General features: G+C 35.0%; 1 protein-coding gene across 4 annotated transcripts in view; it reads right to left on the bottom strand.

Moving 5' to 3' along the window:
• Positions 1-16,293, bottom strand: part of NBEA (neurobeachin) — a 656,028-nt gene that overhangs the window by 98,234 nt on the left and 541,501 nt on the right. For all 4 annotated transcript variants that reach the window (XM_081046841.1, XM_081046842.1, XM_081046843.1 and 1 more), the window contains 2 exons: positions 15,980-16,095; positions 3,699-3,811 (listed from right to left, as the gene is read on the bottom strand). In XM_081046841.1, coding sequence (XP_080902967.1) covers positions 3,699-3,811; positions 15,980-16,095 — 229 coding nt within the window. The remainder of the gene's footprint in view (positions 1-3,698; positions 3,812-15,979; positions 16,096-16,293) is intronic.

Raw genomic sequence — 16,293 nt, 5'->3', positions numbered from 1 at the left:
TAATTTTTTTTTATACAGTAAGGAATATAAAAGTTATTTGTTTACTGAAACACATTCTAGAATTATTGACTGCTACGAGTCATTACTTGGATCCTAATCATTGTTTAGGAACAACTTCTCTTAGGGTTCTCTAAAGGGTCTCTGTTAGCGACCCTTTAGCATGTTTCTGGTTAATAATATCATTCAACTATTCCAATTCTTCCTTGATCTTTTAAAGAGTAACAAACTCTCTATTAAAATTTTCATTTGTAGTATTAATTATATGTACAAGAATTTCATGTGCTTCTTAGCGGTCATCTCTTTTCACTGAAAAAAATTGCATCAATTAGTTGTTTTTCCATCTAATTATATTATTATACTTCAAATGTCATTTTCCCATTAGGTGTATAATATGATATATTTTCATACATTAAAATCTTGTTTATTAATGATTTTTATACAGGATAGTCTTGGGTTTCTAGCCCATTTGTAAGAAGTTCTTATTAAGAAATTCAATGAAGCATAGGAACAATGCAAGAGTAATTTATTAACATATCAAGAGGCTTTAATTTGCTAACATTTTCCTATCATGTTAGTCTGACAGAATATAAAGAACAAATTGCTAAAGCATGGAACATGGTAGAGCTGGAAGAAAAAGCTATCTATCTTTTAAGAGCTCATGGGTTCAAATGTTCACAGCATGAAGGACGTCATGCTGCTTCCAAGTACGGTTAGTATTCAAGTTGCCTAATTTATGTAGGCTCAGTCTGTTTACTTCTTCTACCTATTTAGCGCTATATAAAATTAGGAGAGCACATGTGAGTCACAAAGGGAGAAGTTATGCCAAAAGGAAGATATATTGAACAGATAAGCTGTACGAATTTGAAGAATATTTATATATTCTAGTTACTTTAGAAACAGTAACTTCCTAATTTATCTCATCTTTTCTACATAGACTACAAATTATTAGCAAATATTATTATCAGGTATCTTGTGTAATCCATATCAGTCATAACAAGAGCCACATTTTCTTTGGTTAGGATAATGTTTCAAGAAAATTTGAGTCCAACATCTCAGAGTTGCTGCATAGGCACTCTCTAATTTGGTACAGCCCCCATTAAATCTATTGTCCTAAACGCTGGCCTCAGACTGCTGGTAACTATCCAAGTTTTCATCTCACCTGTAGATGGAACTCTTTCTAAGAAGTCTGTGACTACATCTGTTTCAGTACCTCCTCTACACCCTTCCACCCAGCACAGCGCTTCACATATAGCGAGTATCTAATAAATATTTATTGACTGAATTACTAAAAGAATGAATAAATAAATGGAGGAAAGGAAGGCACCTTGGTCTATGAGCTTCCTTTCACCGTGATATCCCAGTTGTTTTCAAAGAAAAAGGATGTCCTTCCCTGTTGTAAAAATAATCTAAAATAGCCACAGTAGTGGTCAGGTTATGAGGTTTTACTATTACGTATCGTGTTACTTGAGAACCTACTTTAAAATTTTTATTATGTATGAGTTTCACAGTATGTGTTACATACTGATCATTCAATTAATGTTAAATAAAACACACGCAGATAAGATTCTGTTTAAAGAACGAGTCTGACAGTTTTTATCCTCACATTGATGAGTTAGTTTGGTTTTGTTTTGCACCTAAAGGTTACACCTCAATCCTGGAAAGTCATGTCAAAAATGCATATCGTTCAAACATTTTAATTCCAATATGGAAGTAACGACATATATTTATCATCACTATTTAAAAGACAATTCAAAGTACATGGCCTATATCAATGATTTAGTACATTACGTTCTTCATACGTTCAGTGTTAGTTACTGCTGATACGCCAGGCACTATTCTAACTTCTTTCACTTACTACCATCAAATCTTTACAACAACCCTATTATTATTTCCCCCATTACACAGGTGAAGAAACTGAGGCAAAGAGAAATTCAACAATCTTGTCTAAGGCACAAAGCTGGTAAATGGCAGAATTAGGATTTGAAACCAGGCAGTCTGGCTCCAGAGTTCTTGTTCCTAACCACTGTTTATTGCCTCTCATGCAGTTCTCTCTATATAATATAGTACCTTATTATTTAATTTTGCAGAGAATGATTTTATTATTCACATAATCTATAACCTGATTTGCTCCTGGAGGACAGATCCCATGAATTACAATGTTTCTATCTACCCGAGTCTGAATAATTACTGATACACGGTAAATAAAGATTTTTGTTCAGTTCAACTACACTGCAAAAATTACTATATTTGCAGCCAAATTGGAATTGCTTGTATATTTTCTTTTTACCGGCTGTGTGACTCTCAGGAAGCGGTTGGCTAACTGATCACTTAGGTCCCTTTACTACCTATAATATCATAACTAAAATTAGCCATGAGCTAGCAACTCAGATTTGATAAGAGATACCAATAAACAGAAGCACTAGAGAGTGAGGGACAGATAAGGGCATGTAAAAATTAGTATGCCAGCTTCCAAAACAGGCTAAGAAATAAGCCATGTGTAATAATCATAGCTAATATTCATGAAGTGCCTTCATGTGCCAAGTACTATGTTGTATTAAATGCACACATCATTTGATCTTTACAACTGCGTGAGGTATGATAGTATTATTATTCTCATATGGGGAACTTGAGGCTAAGGGAAAGTGGTTTCAGCTCCCATAGCTGAGTATAAGCAGTGGAACACAGAGCTTCAACTGAGGTCAATCTAGTTTTCAAAGGCAAGAAAAGAGGCAAGAGAGGGTGTGCTGAGTTCAAAAGCACCTGTGGGGTTAATTTCAAATTGGTGGTGATGCATATTTCCCTGACTCACGGGGCTCGTTCTCCCCTTGTCCAGGAGCTCCCCAACCCTCCCCACACCAGAACCAAATGTATACACATATGTCTTTCTACCTACTGTGGAATGCTAAACCATACAACCAAATGACAGAAAAGAAAATTCAGAGTGAATGAGCGGAGACTTAGTATGGCGAAAGTGTATAAACCTTAGGGACTGGCTCTGAGATTATCTTAGCCTTTAGAAAAAATTTTTAGGCTCAGTTCCTAGTTCTTCACTGTATTTCAGAGTTTAGTATCCCACATAAGTTTCCTCTGGACAAATGAGGTGAACTAACCCAAAATTGGCTTTTTATTCTTATCCCCCATTATGTATTTTTTTCTTCCCAGTATTAGAGACAGAACTTCTTTTGTATCTTACCAGACCCTTGATAAATTATTGTGCCTTATTTCTTTTCCCTATTAAGCTCCCCTACAACGTGTGCGTGTATGCGTGTGTGTTTATGTATGTATGTATTATGGTAAAGATAATGTGTCTTATTACCTAAGAGATATATCACAGAAATGATTTGCTCTTGTATTTTATACTATTTTCAGGTTTCTTACCTTGACCTTTAAAACCCAGGATATCTGAGCAACTTCACCCTACATCTTTTCTTTCCCAAATACCCATTTCATTTTGCCTATACTAGTACTAATTTATCTTGTAGCTTAATTCCTATGCTAAGAATTGATGAGATTTAGACTCTGACCACAAAAGGACATGAGAACCAGGTTAACTTTCATATAAACATTAATTTCACACACACACACACACACACGCACACACACACACACACAAACACACACGGGTAGAAATGCTTTTAAAATATGAAGAGAATTGAAGAAATATGAAGAAAATACATAGAAATATATTTAAAAGTTACCTTTGATAGATCCCTGAAGTTTCCTGGAAGAGTCAAGTCCAATTCTTCTGATTCATAGTTTGTTAATACCCATGGAAACACAGGGTATTGGTTCAGATCATTATATGTCCGTCCTAGTAAAGAAAAAGAGAAATGATAATCTGTATACACCAATTGCATATGAAATTGTTCCTGTTCTTATAATAGATAAGGCAACTGAATTTCAGAAGAAAAGTAGCACTTTTGTTCATTGAACTACACATTTGTTTAATCAAATGCCCTCATAACGTGTTTCAAGTGAATTCACTCAATACTAATTAACATGTAACTACCATTATTTTTTATAATATAAACTTGTAGTAAAGACCGCTAGCTTTTTGTCATTACTGATTTCTCTTCCTGGGCTACACCACGTTTCTCAGACTCCCTTACAACCATGTTTCCCTGAAAATAAGACCCAGCCGGACAGTCAGCTCTAATGTGTCTTTTGGAGCAAACATTAAAATAAGAACCAGTATTATATTATATTATATTATACCCAGTATTATATATTATATTATATTATATTATATTATATTATATTATATTATATTATACCCAGTCTTATAGTAAAACAAGACCGGGTCTTATATTAATTTTTGCTCCAAAAGAGGCATTCGAGATGATTGTCTGTCTAGGTCTTATTTTGGGGGAACACGGCAGTAGCCGTGGACATGAGAATTAGGTCTAATATACAGAATGTGAGCAGAGCTGACGGGTGCCACTTCCCGACTTGGCCCACTGCACCTTGCCACACAGGCGCCTCCATGTTCCATCTCTCTTCTGCTGCTATGATGAAGATAATACTGCCACCTTGGAAGCAGAACCTTGTTGGCCAGGGACCCTGAAAGTAATCCTTGAGGAGGTCACCCTGCTGACCTGCACACCTGCAGGTTATGTGATGGTATTCTACTATAATGAGTATGTGTGTATCTAGAAATTATATTGCCAGTATACAGAATATTATATTGAGGTTATATCAATAATCCATGTAAAGAATTTGCAAGTTAACAGAAGTACTCCGAAGCCAGTATGAAAAAGTACAGAGGCAGATGTCACATTATTTTCACTACTTTAAGTTCATGAGCATTCTTTTTGCATTATGTTATTTCACTTTAGTGAAGAGGTGCTGGACCTTAGGTTGAATTGGCTGGGTTTTGTGTGCGTGTGTGTGTGCGTGTGTGTGTGTGTTTGATAGAATAACTTAAATATTTTAGGTAGGCTGCTGAAGTATAGTGGGAATGTGGAAAGTTCAGGGAGAGCACAGCACTGGCTCGCCCTCATAAACTGGTATTAAAATAACACATAATCAGATGAAATTAAGAGACTCAGTATTAGAGAAATAGAGTCCAAAGAAAACTTTTGTTGGATAAGATTATGTTTTGTAAAAATGTATTATGATCCAATCATGGGTAACTTTCTAAATTTCCATTCAAATTCAGACAAAATAGCTATTTCCCTTGTATTTAGTGAATGAATTTCATCTAGTATGCCTTGGTGCACACACCACATACAGTGGAACAGTACACAGATATGCATACATTAACTTGTTCATCATCAAGAGTTGACATTAAATGATACCCACTCTTATAGCAGCTGGTAAATGTGACTGTGAAATATGAAAAACAAGTCACAGTCTGAGGAAGAACTAAATCTGCTAATGATTATAAGCATCAAATCAATTAATTCATTTAGTAAACATTTATTGGGTGACTGTTTAGTATATTAATCTCTGCATTTGACAGAAATACCCCATATTGTTTTAATTGTGTAAATTTATATGGGTGCATATTATATATGTAAGTAATTGATAGAAAGCAGAGCGTTGCTTCCACTTTACATTTCCTGGAATGAGGTGAGAGCAAGGTTAGGGTTTCCCCTTTGTTCTCCCACCACAGCACTCACACAGACGTGTGTTAGAGCTAATACGCCTCACTGCCAACTTGTCTGCCTCTCCACGAGTCTGTGTGAAACTCATGAATGTAGGGGTCTGGTTGTGTGTGTGTGTGTGTGTGTGTGTGTGTGTGTGTGTGTGTGTGTGTTTAATCTCTGTGTATTGGCACATACTGCTTACCCAATAAATGTTTGTTAAAGGAATGAATACATATGTGATAAAAATGGATAAAAATGAGCCAAAATTTAAAAGATGAACAAGCATAAGCCAAGTAAAGAAGGAAAGCTGCAGGATATTCTCTTTGGAGGATGAGGACTGCGAAGGCAGAGAATATATATGTGAGAACGGCACTGTATGTGCACGGTAAACAGGAAGGAAATGTCTGCAGCTAGGCAGTTCAGCCAATGGGTGCATCTGCTTTATGTTTATAAGTCTATTATGAAGAATAATACTAATGAGAATAAACAAGAATGTGGAGCCTTTATTAAAGTCCTTTGTATGTGAAAACATTCTGCGAAAGCAGTATCATTGTAAAATACAAACTGTAAAATTCTCAAACTTTAAACTTATTAGTGATAGCTCATATATATATGTTAACCTAGGACAACGGGTTACTCTCTGTTTTTCCTACCGTGTTTCCCCGAAAATAAGACCAGGTCTTATATTAATTTTTACTCCAAAAGACGCATTAAGGCTTATGTTCAGGAGATGTCATCCTGAAAACTCATGCTAGGGCTTATCTTCCGGTGAGGTCATATTTTCGGGAAAACATGATTACACATGTGCATTTACGGAGACTGTACAGATAGAGCTATTTCTGGGATTCTAACTCGGCCCATGGCATACTTAGTGCCCCACCAACTTCTGCAGTAGCGCTCTACTTAAAAACCTGTAGGTTTTAATGAAAAACAGGTTTCCCAGTATATAAGTGTATTTTTATAGAATAGTGATGTGATTTATATAACATGTTTATATTACTTATATAAATCAATGAATAGCTGAAAATTAGATACCATAATTGTTTTCAAATTTTTTGTGAAGTTTTATATACTAATGAAAAAATTGTCAAGATAAAATAAATAAAAAGCCAATTTATATCAGCTCAGTACTTACATGTATCATGTAAATACAAACAGCATAAAAGTAGAGGTCATATTTGAGGATACTAATCTTTTCACATTTTTGGAAAAGATACTGAAGAAAAGAAAGCATCATCTTTAAAATACAATACAAACTGATTGATCCCAATAGTCACAGTGAATAGTTGATGTGTCCTATGTATATATTTATTTTTTGAGATCACTGCTTTTTGGTTTTTTTTTAATTATTAGTTTCCTTAGCATTTATTTTCAAAGAACCTTCCAAAGATTATTAAAAGTGAATTAGAAAAAGTATAGGAGAAAAAATATATATACACATATGTCCTATATTTTTTTGTAATTCACTTTCAGTCATTTTGGAAGGTTCTTTGAAAATAAATGCTAAGGAAAATTGAGTAATTTTTAAATTACTGAAGCTTATAGCACCTTATTAATTCTAATAGATACAATACAGTTAATAAATGAATGTAGTTACACAGTTACATTAAAACATTTTTTAAATAAAAATTCCCCCCTAAAAACCTTGTAACATGGACAGTCAATACATATTTTGATTTGAATTAAAAATGCACTATGTATTTAAAATTATATGTGTAAAAAAGAATGATTAAATGGTATCTCATTCCTAAGTTTTAGCCATGATTTAGCTTTACCACTTTAATTATTTTGCTCAGCACCTTTGTGAAATGAAAACAAAAACCGTTTACTAAATTAACCAAAAAAGTGAAATATTTCCAAAGTAATACCTGGTAGGTTTTGACACATCTAGGTACTTATTTGTCAATTGTTCTGTTTTTAAATTTTTTTAGGATCACTGAAATTTAGTAAATAGCCTTTTGCCGTAACTGGTAGGGTTTTTTCCTTTTTCAGCAGTAGTAAGTGCAGAATTTTCTTTTTTTTTTCTTTTTTTTTTAATGAACTACTCTTAGAAGGTTTTATCTTCGACGATGAATATTAAATATTGCAAGCCTATGACACTAATCTACTTAAACAATAAAAGTGAAGCACAGTAAATGAGATCTCAGAAACACTGGATATGTTTCTTCACCAAAAAAAAAAAAAAAACTTTTTAATTAAACCATCCAATTTAATGTTTTTATATGGCACTTTAGTTTTGAAGGTAAAGTGATCTAGAGACAGCTGACAAAAAAATTATAACTGCAATTCCTTGGTGAAAATGTTAATGACAGCAAAATATTGTTTAATTAGATGATTGCAGCATCTGGATTAACACTCTTTAAGAGCGATGTTCCTGTGCTTGTCTGCTTCTTCACACTTTACAGACATTTTGTCATCTCTAGGTCATTAGGAAAGAATTTTTAATGATTTTTCTAGAAGCAAGCAGTTCAAGTTACATCTAATTAGATGACAATAATAAGCCCAGCACATGCAGTAGCTAAATATATACATAATTAACCAGGGAGGGCTTGTACATCACAGAGTAAAAAAGTGGAAAATGCTAAACAGGAGAAAAAGGTTGGGGTTGGGGAAGTTGTGCTGAATTCATTAGCTGATCATATGAAAAACAACTCAAAAACCTTTCAAAAAAATTCTCAAACCTAACGGGCTCATTGACACAAAGCTATGTTAGCCATCACTCTGTGTTTTTTTTTTTAAATGCAAGAATGCCAGATTTTAACATCTTGTTCATAGTATTATCTAATAAAGTATAAAATGCGGCATAGGTTGTATCTTTCAGAACACAATGAACAAAAATCAGGTCAACTCCAGGAATTAGAGGTTGAAATCACATTTTTGTTGAACACTGAGCATCATTAAAATTCACCTATATAATCTTCCAAAACTTAATGTTCTTTGAAAATTAAAAAAAAATCCACATGTGTTATGAAACAGCTAAATAAATTACACAACAGCCCTAAGTTAGACTTTCATGCAGTTTTAAAAATCATGCCTTCAAAGAATATTTAATTAATGGAATAGAAACGTAGGATCTGAATGTGTATGTGTAGAACGTTCCCAATGATATGCCACACACAGAAAAAGAGAAAAACCACCAAAATCTTAACTCGGATATTTATGGCTAGGCTTATCAGTGATTTTGAGTTTTTCAGTTACAATTTCCCAAATTTCTAATTTTCAATAATGAGTAATTGTTAAATTTATAAATAGAATAAAGTAAAGGCCATGAAAACACTTAAGGGTTTTAGGGTGTCTTTTAAAAACAATATGTTTTCTGAACATTTGACAAACCTCTTTTACTACGAAAACTATCTTCACAAAATTTATATACACATAGGGCCGGCCCGGGGGCTCAGGCAGTTAGAGCTCCATGCTCCTAACTCTGAAGGCTACCAATTCAATTCCTACATGGGCCAGTGGGCTCTCAACCACAAGGTTGCCAGTTCAATTCCTCATGTCCCGCAAGGGATGGTGGGCAACGCCCCTGAAACTAAGATTGAACATGGCACCTTGAGCTGAGCTGCCTCCCGAATGGCTCAGTTGGTTGGAGCGCGGGCTCTCAACCACAAGGTTGCCAGTTCGATTCCTGGACTCCTGCAAGGGATGGTGGGCTGTGTCCCCTGCAACTAGAAAAACGGCAACAGGACCTGGAGCTGAGCTGCGCCCTCCACAACTAAGACCGAAAGGACAATAACTTGAAGCTGAACGGCACCCTCCACAACTAAGATTGAAAGGACAACAACTTGACTTGGAAAAAAGTCCTGGAAGTACACACTGTTCCCCAATAAAGTCCTGTTCCCCTTCCCCAATAAAATCTTAAAAAAGAAATTTACATACACATAGTAAATTGTGTGTTTATTTCTATGCAATTATGTATGTATGCACATATCACGTGAGGGTCTAAAAAAATCTAATAATGCATTAATACTCAGACACTGCTACCTTTTGCTTTAGAGAGTCTTATTTTTAAAAGCATCTAGAAAGAAGGAAAGCAAAATTGGCCAAATATGACAGACCTCAAAAAATGGAGAGCAAAGAATGGGTCATAAATGTACTTTGTATTTCATGTTAAAATAATAGTTTAGTGACAGGAGATAAATCTGAGAGTGTAAGAGAGTAAATAGTCTTTCAATAGAAAATGTAAATTTATTACATCACATTGACCTCTATTTTTTACAATGTGAAGCCGGAAAAGATTGTTTCAGCTTCTCAGTCAGATTCTAATTCTGTAACTCTGCGCTTTAATCCAGGAAATTTAAAGAATCCCTCCTCCAGCAATTCTAGTGACTTCACATACCAGATCACACAGCCACGCGAATACTTACAAGGCATAAATATTAAATCAGTTCAACTGATGGGTATTTACTGAGCAAAACTTTTTTTTTTTTTTTTTAGTGACTTCATAATCTCATTGGAAAGGTGACATAGACATGAAATGCCAAGGATACACTACTGTAAGTGCCAAAATGTGTGATACAGACAGTGTTATAGAAGACCTAGCGCTATAGAAGATTATTAAGACAGTTATCATAAGATACATATATTAAAGAGTACGGGTGTAGGGCAGTCTTTCTCAAAGTATGGACCCTGGACAGTGGCAGCAGCATCACCTGGAGCCTTCTTAGAAATGCAAATTCTTGAGCTCTACCCCAAACTTCTGAGGACGGGCCCAGTGATCTGTGTTTCAGCAAGGCCTCTAGGTGACTGTGACAGCCACCAGTATCCCGGATGCTAGGCTGGTGGCCATGTTGCCAGTCTTGGGGGTGCTGATGCTCAGCCATGTCCCTCTCCAGGAGTCACCATCATCAGAGGAGAGCCCGCCCACCCAAGGTCCCATCACTACCAATCACTGCAGAGTGGAGATAATGAAGACCAGGCCGCCTTGCCTCAGGCAAGACAACTCTGAAGACCGCTCCTGGCTCCCTGTGGAATTTGCTGAGACCTTTGCTGCAACTACCTTGGGGTTCAACTTCTCTTTCTGCCAACTTTTACTTTCTTCACTCCCCCCACAGACGTTGAGCCCAGACTCTCCAATAAACTCCCTGCAGGCAAATCTCTGTCTCAGAGTCGATTCTCCGGATCGGAGATCTATCTTCAAACAGGTTCCACATGAGGTTCTACATGAGAGGTGACAATTCTGGGCCCACTTCTAGTACCTACGAAAGTCATGACAGTTCATGAACTTCAAAAGTTTATTTTGATGAAATTGTTTAAAATTATTAATTGTTTAGGTTCTTAAGGCAGTTAACAGATTAAAGCTGATGACTAGAGGGGGGACTGAATGGCCCCATGAGGGTCCTATGCCTACCCTAGTAATTGAGTGACGCTCTAGAGCTAAACCATCTACATTAGAATCCTGACGTCATCATTTGCTAGCTCTGTGACTTGGGCAAGTTATTTAACTTCTTTGTACCTTATTACCTCAGTTGTCAAATGGGGATAAGCATAGAATTTAACTCTTGGGTTAGGGTTGGGATTAAATGAGTAAATACATACAAAGCACCTAGAATTGTATTTAGAAAACCATAAATTGCTCAATAAATGTTAACAATTATTTCCTATTTTTTTCTGAATGCTGACATTGATGTTAAAGAAATTTTTCAAAAAGAAATAATAAAACTAAACAAAGAAATAATAAAATATTATTTTTTTTTCGAATCTTGGTATTAGGAATAGTTAAAGAAATGTTTAAAAAAGACTATGATAAGATATAAACCAACCATTTCTTGGCTTTGGGTTACCCAGGAAATTTGTCAATACAAATAGTAACACCCCTTTCAAGAAATGATAAATCTTACTTTTCAATTAATTGACATAAGTAAGTATTTGTTGAACAATGACTGTATCCTTAAAACCATGCTACACAACAGCATGAACACTTAGTGGTATCCATGTTAGTAAAAGTGATATTGGTACAATTTAACATCTTTATACTGCCCTTTATTCTAGGATCCTTAGAGAGCTCTGGAAAGCGTTCCAATAAGGAGAGATGAATGGATACACAGGTATTTTCCACAAATCAGGAAAACAGGCAATTCTAATTACTTCCCTAACAAGTATTCCACCTTGGCTTTAATGAACCTTCTCTTCTCTAAAACCATCATGCAAATCTTCAACGTTGGTGCTCAGTACAAACTGCACTCCTACTAAAAACTTCAGGATGATGGTGAGGAAAGAATTAGCAGGATTAACCCAGGGACAGCACCTCTGGGATATTTATGTTCATAACTTTTTCCAACTGTCACTCTAATTCTGTAGAAAGGTTCGTTTTGTCTGGATAATCATCTATACAAGACAATTAAGAGTTAAAGTCCATCATTTCCATGAAGCTTTCCTTGACTAGACTATCTCCTCCTAATCTCTGACTTCTCTAGACTTTCATTACAGGTAATGGCCCTTAACTGCATGCTTTCTTGTATGTTCTAAATGTTTTATATGCAACTACTGTTCTGGTAATTAGATCTTAAATGGTTAGAGCAAAGGTACTTAAACTTTATACATCAGAAACACCCAGAAGGCTTGCTAAAATGCAGATCTCTGGGCCCCATTCCCAGAGTTTTTGATTCAGTAGGTTTGAGGAGGCTGAGAATTTACATCTCTAACAAGTCCTCAGGTGATACTGAGACTGCAGGTAGGAGACATTCTGCCAACCATTCAACTTGAGCATATTAAAGTGACTTCTACTTTTTGTATAATGACAGTACATAGAGTCCTCTCTCTCTCTCTCTCTCTCTCTCTCTCTCTCTCTCTCTCTTTCTCTCTGCCATGCCTGCTGCCACTACTGTAATCCAGCTCTTCATCCCACAATTTCTTTTTTCTTGGAATGCCCTCTGCTTACTTTCTAGTGAATTCTTACTTGTATTACAGGAGTCAATTTAAGTGTCACTCATGGGAAGCTTTTCTTGATCTCTTGGTTATAAGTAACGCCTTCAAAATCTGTGACTCCAAATGACTCTGTACATTCACCCGCTATAATAATTACCACTTTTTACTGGAATTGCTGGTGTACATGTATGGTTTCCTGAGTATACTATGATCTCCTGAAAGGCAGAAAATATACTTGACTTTCCTCTGTAGTGTCAGTGCCAAACAGAGTGTGTGTTCAGTAACTACTTACTAAAAGGATATACAAATTGACTTCATACCTAGTCTTGTCAGTCTAACAGCTCTCCCTAACTTTAAGCAATCTCATTTCTCATTCATGCCATACAGTTATCAGTTGAATATTCCTAAAACTTCTTATTACATTCCCTTCCCCAAAATGATACTGATTCCTGAAAGTCTAAGATCACACCCTTTACAATGTCATTCTTATTTATAATAGTCAATATTGTTTCCTAGTATTCTTTGCTTCAACCAAAATATGATACTCATGTCCACTGAACACATCACACATTCCAGCTGGTAGAAATTTGTTAAAGCTTTGCCCTTTTTTCTCCCCAGACAAACACATTTTTAAAATCCCTCCATTATGCTTAGCTCTTGCAGCATTCACTATTCAGTACTTAATATCAGCTGTCTTAAAATGTTCTCTTATTTATGTGTATTTCATTTACCCATCTAGTTGTAAGTGTTCTGAGTTCCTATCCTTATTTTATACTTCTTTTTATTCCACTGTCTACAACAGATAGGCTTTAATGTTTAGTTGGAATCACTGTAAAGGAAATACACAATATATTCTTAAAAAACAAAACAAAAACCCAGTGGCTTCTACATTCTTTATGTCATCAACTAAAACAGATCCAATGATTCAAAAGAAGGTAGAAAGACACTTAAATTCCCCTTATGATCTGCATGGTCTGGCTCAGAAACCCAAAGACTGTCCCAACCAGAAACAAGTCTACACTGCTCAGGTGCAGCTTTAGAAGGAATCACAAGTTCTCTCTATTCAGAGTGTAGTCTTTCTAGAGCTAGACAGAAAACAAAAACAAAGAAACAAACAAAAAACAGCTCCCAGAAAGCAACAGGAATGAAGGGGGTAGTGGTTGGGGTGGTACTATGCCATGTTGTGGGAAATAGATGTGTCACTGGGAAAATGTAGTGGGAAGGGGTGAAATCTAGAAGAGTCCTTTAAAATAATGAATTAGATAACATTACATCCAGAGGGATAGAGAGAATCCCATCCTAGAATAGCAGAACTGTTTAACACAGATGCCACCTCGACTGGAAACTAAGCTGAGAGTGAGGTATACCGCCCTCTCTTCCAGTTTTACAGCCAACAGCTCCATGCAGCTAGCACAGCCAAGGAAAAAACCACATGCCCATCTATGACACATGGTAGATAATGAATTTTGATAGATCTCTCAGGAATAGATAACAACAACAACAAAAAAAAGCAACAGAGAATATGGAAAAATACTGCCGAGAAATGTAAAGAGAACATTATCCCGAAGATCGGGTAAAGATCTATGTAGCCGAGAATAACATGCTGTATTAAGAAGAAGAAAATTTTAATAGTCTGAAGTCCTTCTTTTATGCAAAAATATATGAACTCCCAAAAATAAAGACTTTAATAACAATATAGATTCTGAGTAGTCAATTATATTGACAAAAAATGAGCAACAAATGAAAAATAAATTGTGTCGATTCATTTTTGAATTCAAAAGTAAGATACATTTTACAGGGTTTTAAAAAATTTGAACATATCTCTAGGAGAATTAGTAACAAGATACCTACATTCTAAGTCACTTAAAAAAAAGAAAAAAGAAAAAGGGCAACAAATATATGACCAAAGAAAAACAAAACAATATGAAAAGCAAGAAAACATTAAAAACAGTAGCCAGTTGCTATGAGAGCAAACATATCCATTATTCCAACAGATATACATAAACATATTAAACCTGGCTACTGAAAGATTAAAAGTCCAAGAGAGAGTAAAATCTTGAAATTGCTCCTATGCTCCACTACACAAAAGTTGGCAGGTCTGAGATTCTATCCCGCTTCTTTTGGATTTGAAGTTATGTTCTTTTTACTACATCATACTGTTTACTTAAGTATGCTAATGAAACTAAATTCTTTACATTTCTGATATTTAACTTCTTTCTGTCTAATATGTAAATAATATATGCTAGTTAAATAATAGAACACTTTCCTTTTATCTTTGAAATAGTAAATAGGTTTAAGATATATACATTATATGTAGTGATATAGATAACATTACATCCAGCGTGCCTCCAAACACGCTGAAACTATACTCAAGTAAACTCTATAACTCAACATAAAATATATCATGAAGATATCAGAAGATATAGGTATACAATGGAGATGTGTATATGGGATAAATAGTAAAATTTAATAAATGTAATAAAATAGTTCTCTGGTTGTACCTCTAGTAACCTATTAGCAAATACATTATAATATGTGTTAAATTATTAAAATGCAAAAGCCTTTCAAACAACTTTTTAATACCTTTTTTAAACAAATTAAGTCATTTTGGCTATCTATTTAATACATATCTATCATCCATATTTAATATATATCGATAGCCTCCATATTCACACATATATGATAGATTTACAAGGAATAATATTACACAGAATCCTTTTAAGTGATGATTCAGAGACCGTGGCTCTAAATTCATGGTTCTGAGAAGTCCTTCAAAACAGAACAATACTAATAATAATAGGTAAGCATATGTATTTATGTACTGATTTAAATTCATCTGACTCTAAAAAAAAATGTAGCACCTGATTTACAAAACTAAACTCTATAACTCAACATGAATAAGAGCTTTGGGCGCTTAGGAAAAACGAAAGAGGTGCTTAAATCTCACAGGCATGTTTAACCACTGACAACCACTGATGTAGCAGAAAAACAGGCCACTGCTTCCTTTAATTTACAAGCACGGTACTGCGGAGGATGATGGCAGTTACTCATCATTTAGAAATGTAATCTGATTTTATATTTTTATTTGAAGATTTCAAGGAAAAAAATGCTGTAACCCAATCATGCCATAATCCAGGTGACATCTGTACTAGGCAGGATCCTGTTGTTATTCTTCTGTCTGGCTGCTATGCTGAGAATGACAAAGTAGTGAAATTACATTTTCCCATTATTATTTCCAGACACTCTCTGGCAATGGTTTGTTGACTCTAATAAACCTTCAGACAAAGCTGTCAGCAAAAAAAATGGCAGAAAGAGAGCAAAGACAAGCCTCCTCAACAATAAATGCATCTAAAACCTCAGTACTAGCTTATACAGTTTCTGATAACATTTAACATGAGTGCTTCAATATTTAGTCTAATGCTCTATTTGAATTCCAAGGAGGAAAATGTATTCCATCAGGTTACACTACCCATGATTTTGATGAACATAAACATAGGATGAGAGTGAAGAATGAGATGTCTTACCTGCTATAGTATTAAGAAACATCAAATATTCGAAGTTTGAAATTTCCCGTCTTTGCCAACGCTGAGTCATGTTGGAAGATTTATAAAGCTGCCGAGGAGTGGCCAGGGATATCCTCCTAGCAATTAAGCAAACCATAACGAATGCAGTCAGTTTTAACCGATGAGTTAAAAAAAATTCAATATTAACTAATATACTGGTTGAGATCATTCAATTTAAAATAATCTATGGTGTATTCCTTTTAGTTGAATTGTAGATAGTAGCAATACTAAAAATTCTATTATAGCGAAGATATTTACTTCGCTATAGTAAAAAG

This window comes from Rhinolophus hipposideros, assembly GCF_964194185.1.
Source record: "Rhinolophus hipposideros genome assembly, chromosome: 4".
NCBI classification, from domain to species: domain Eukaryota; kingdom Metazoa; phylum Chordata; class Mammalia; order Chiroptera; family Rhinolophidae; genus Rhinolophus; species Rhinolophus hipposideros.
This window is presented reverse-complemented; position numbering and strand designations above follow the sequence as displayed.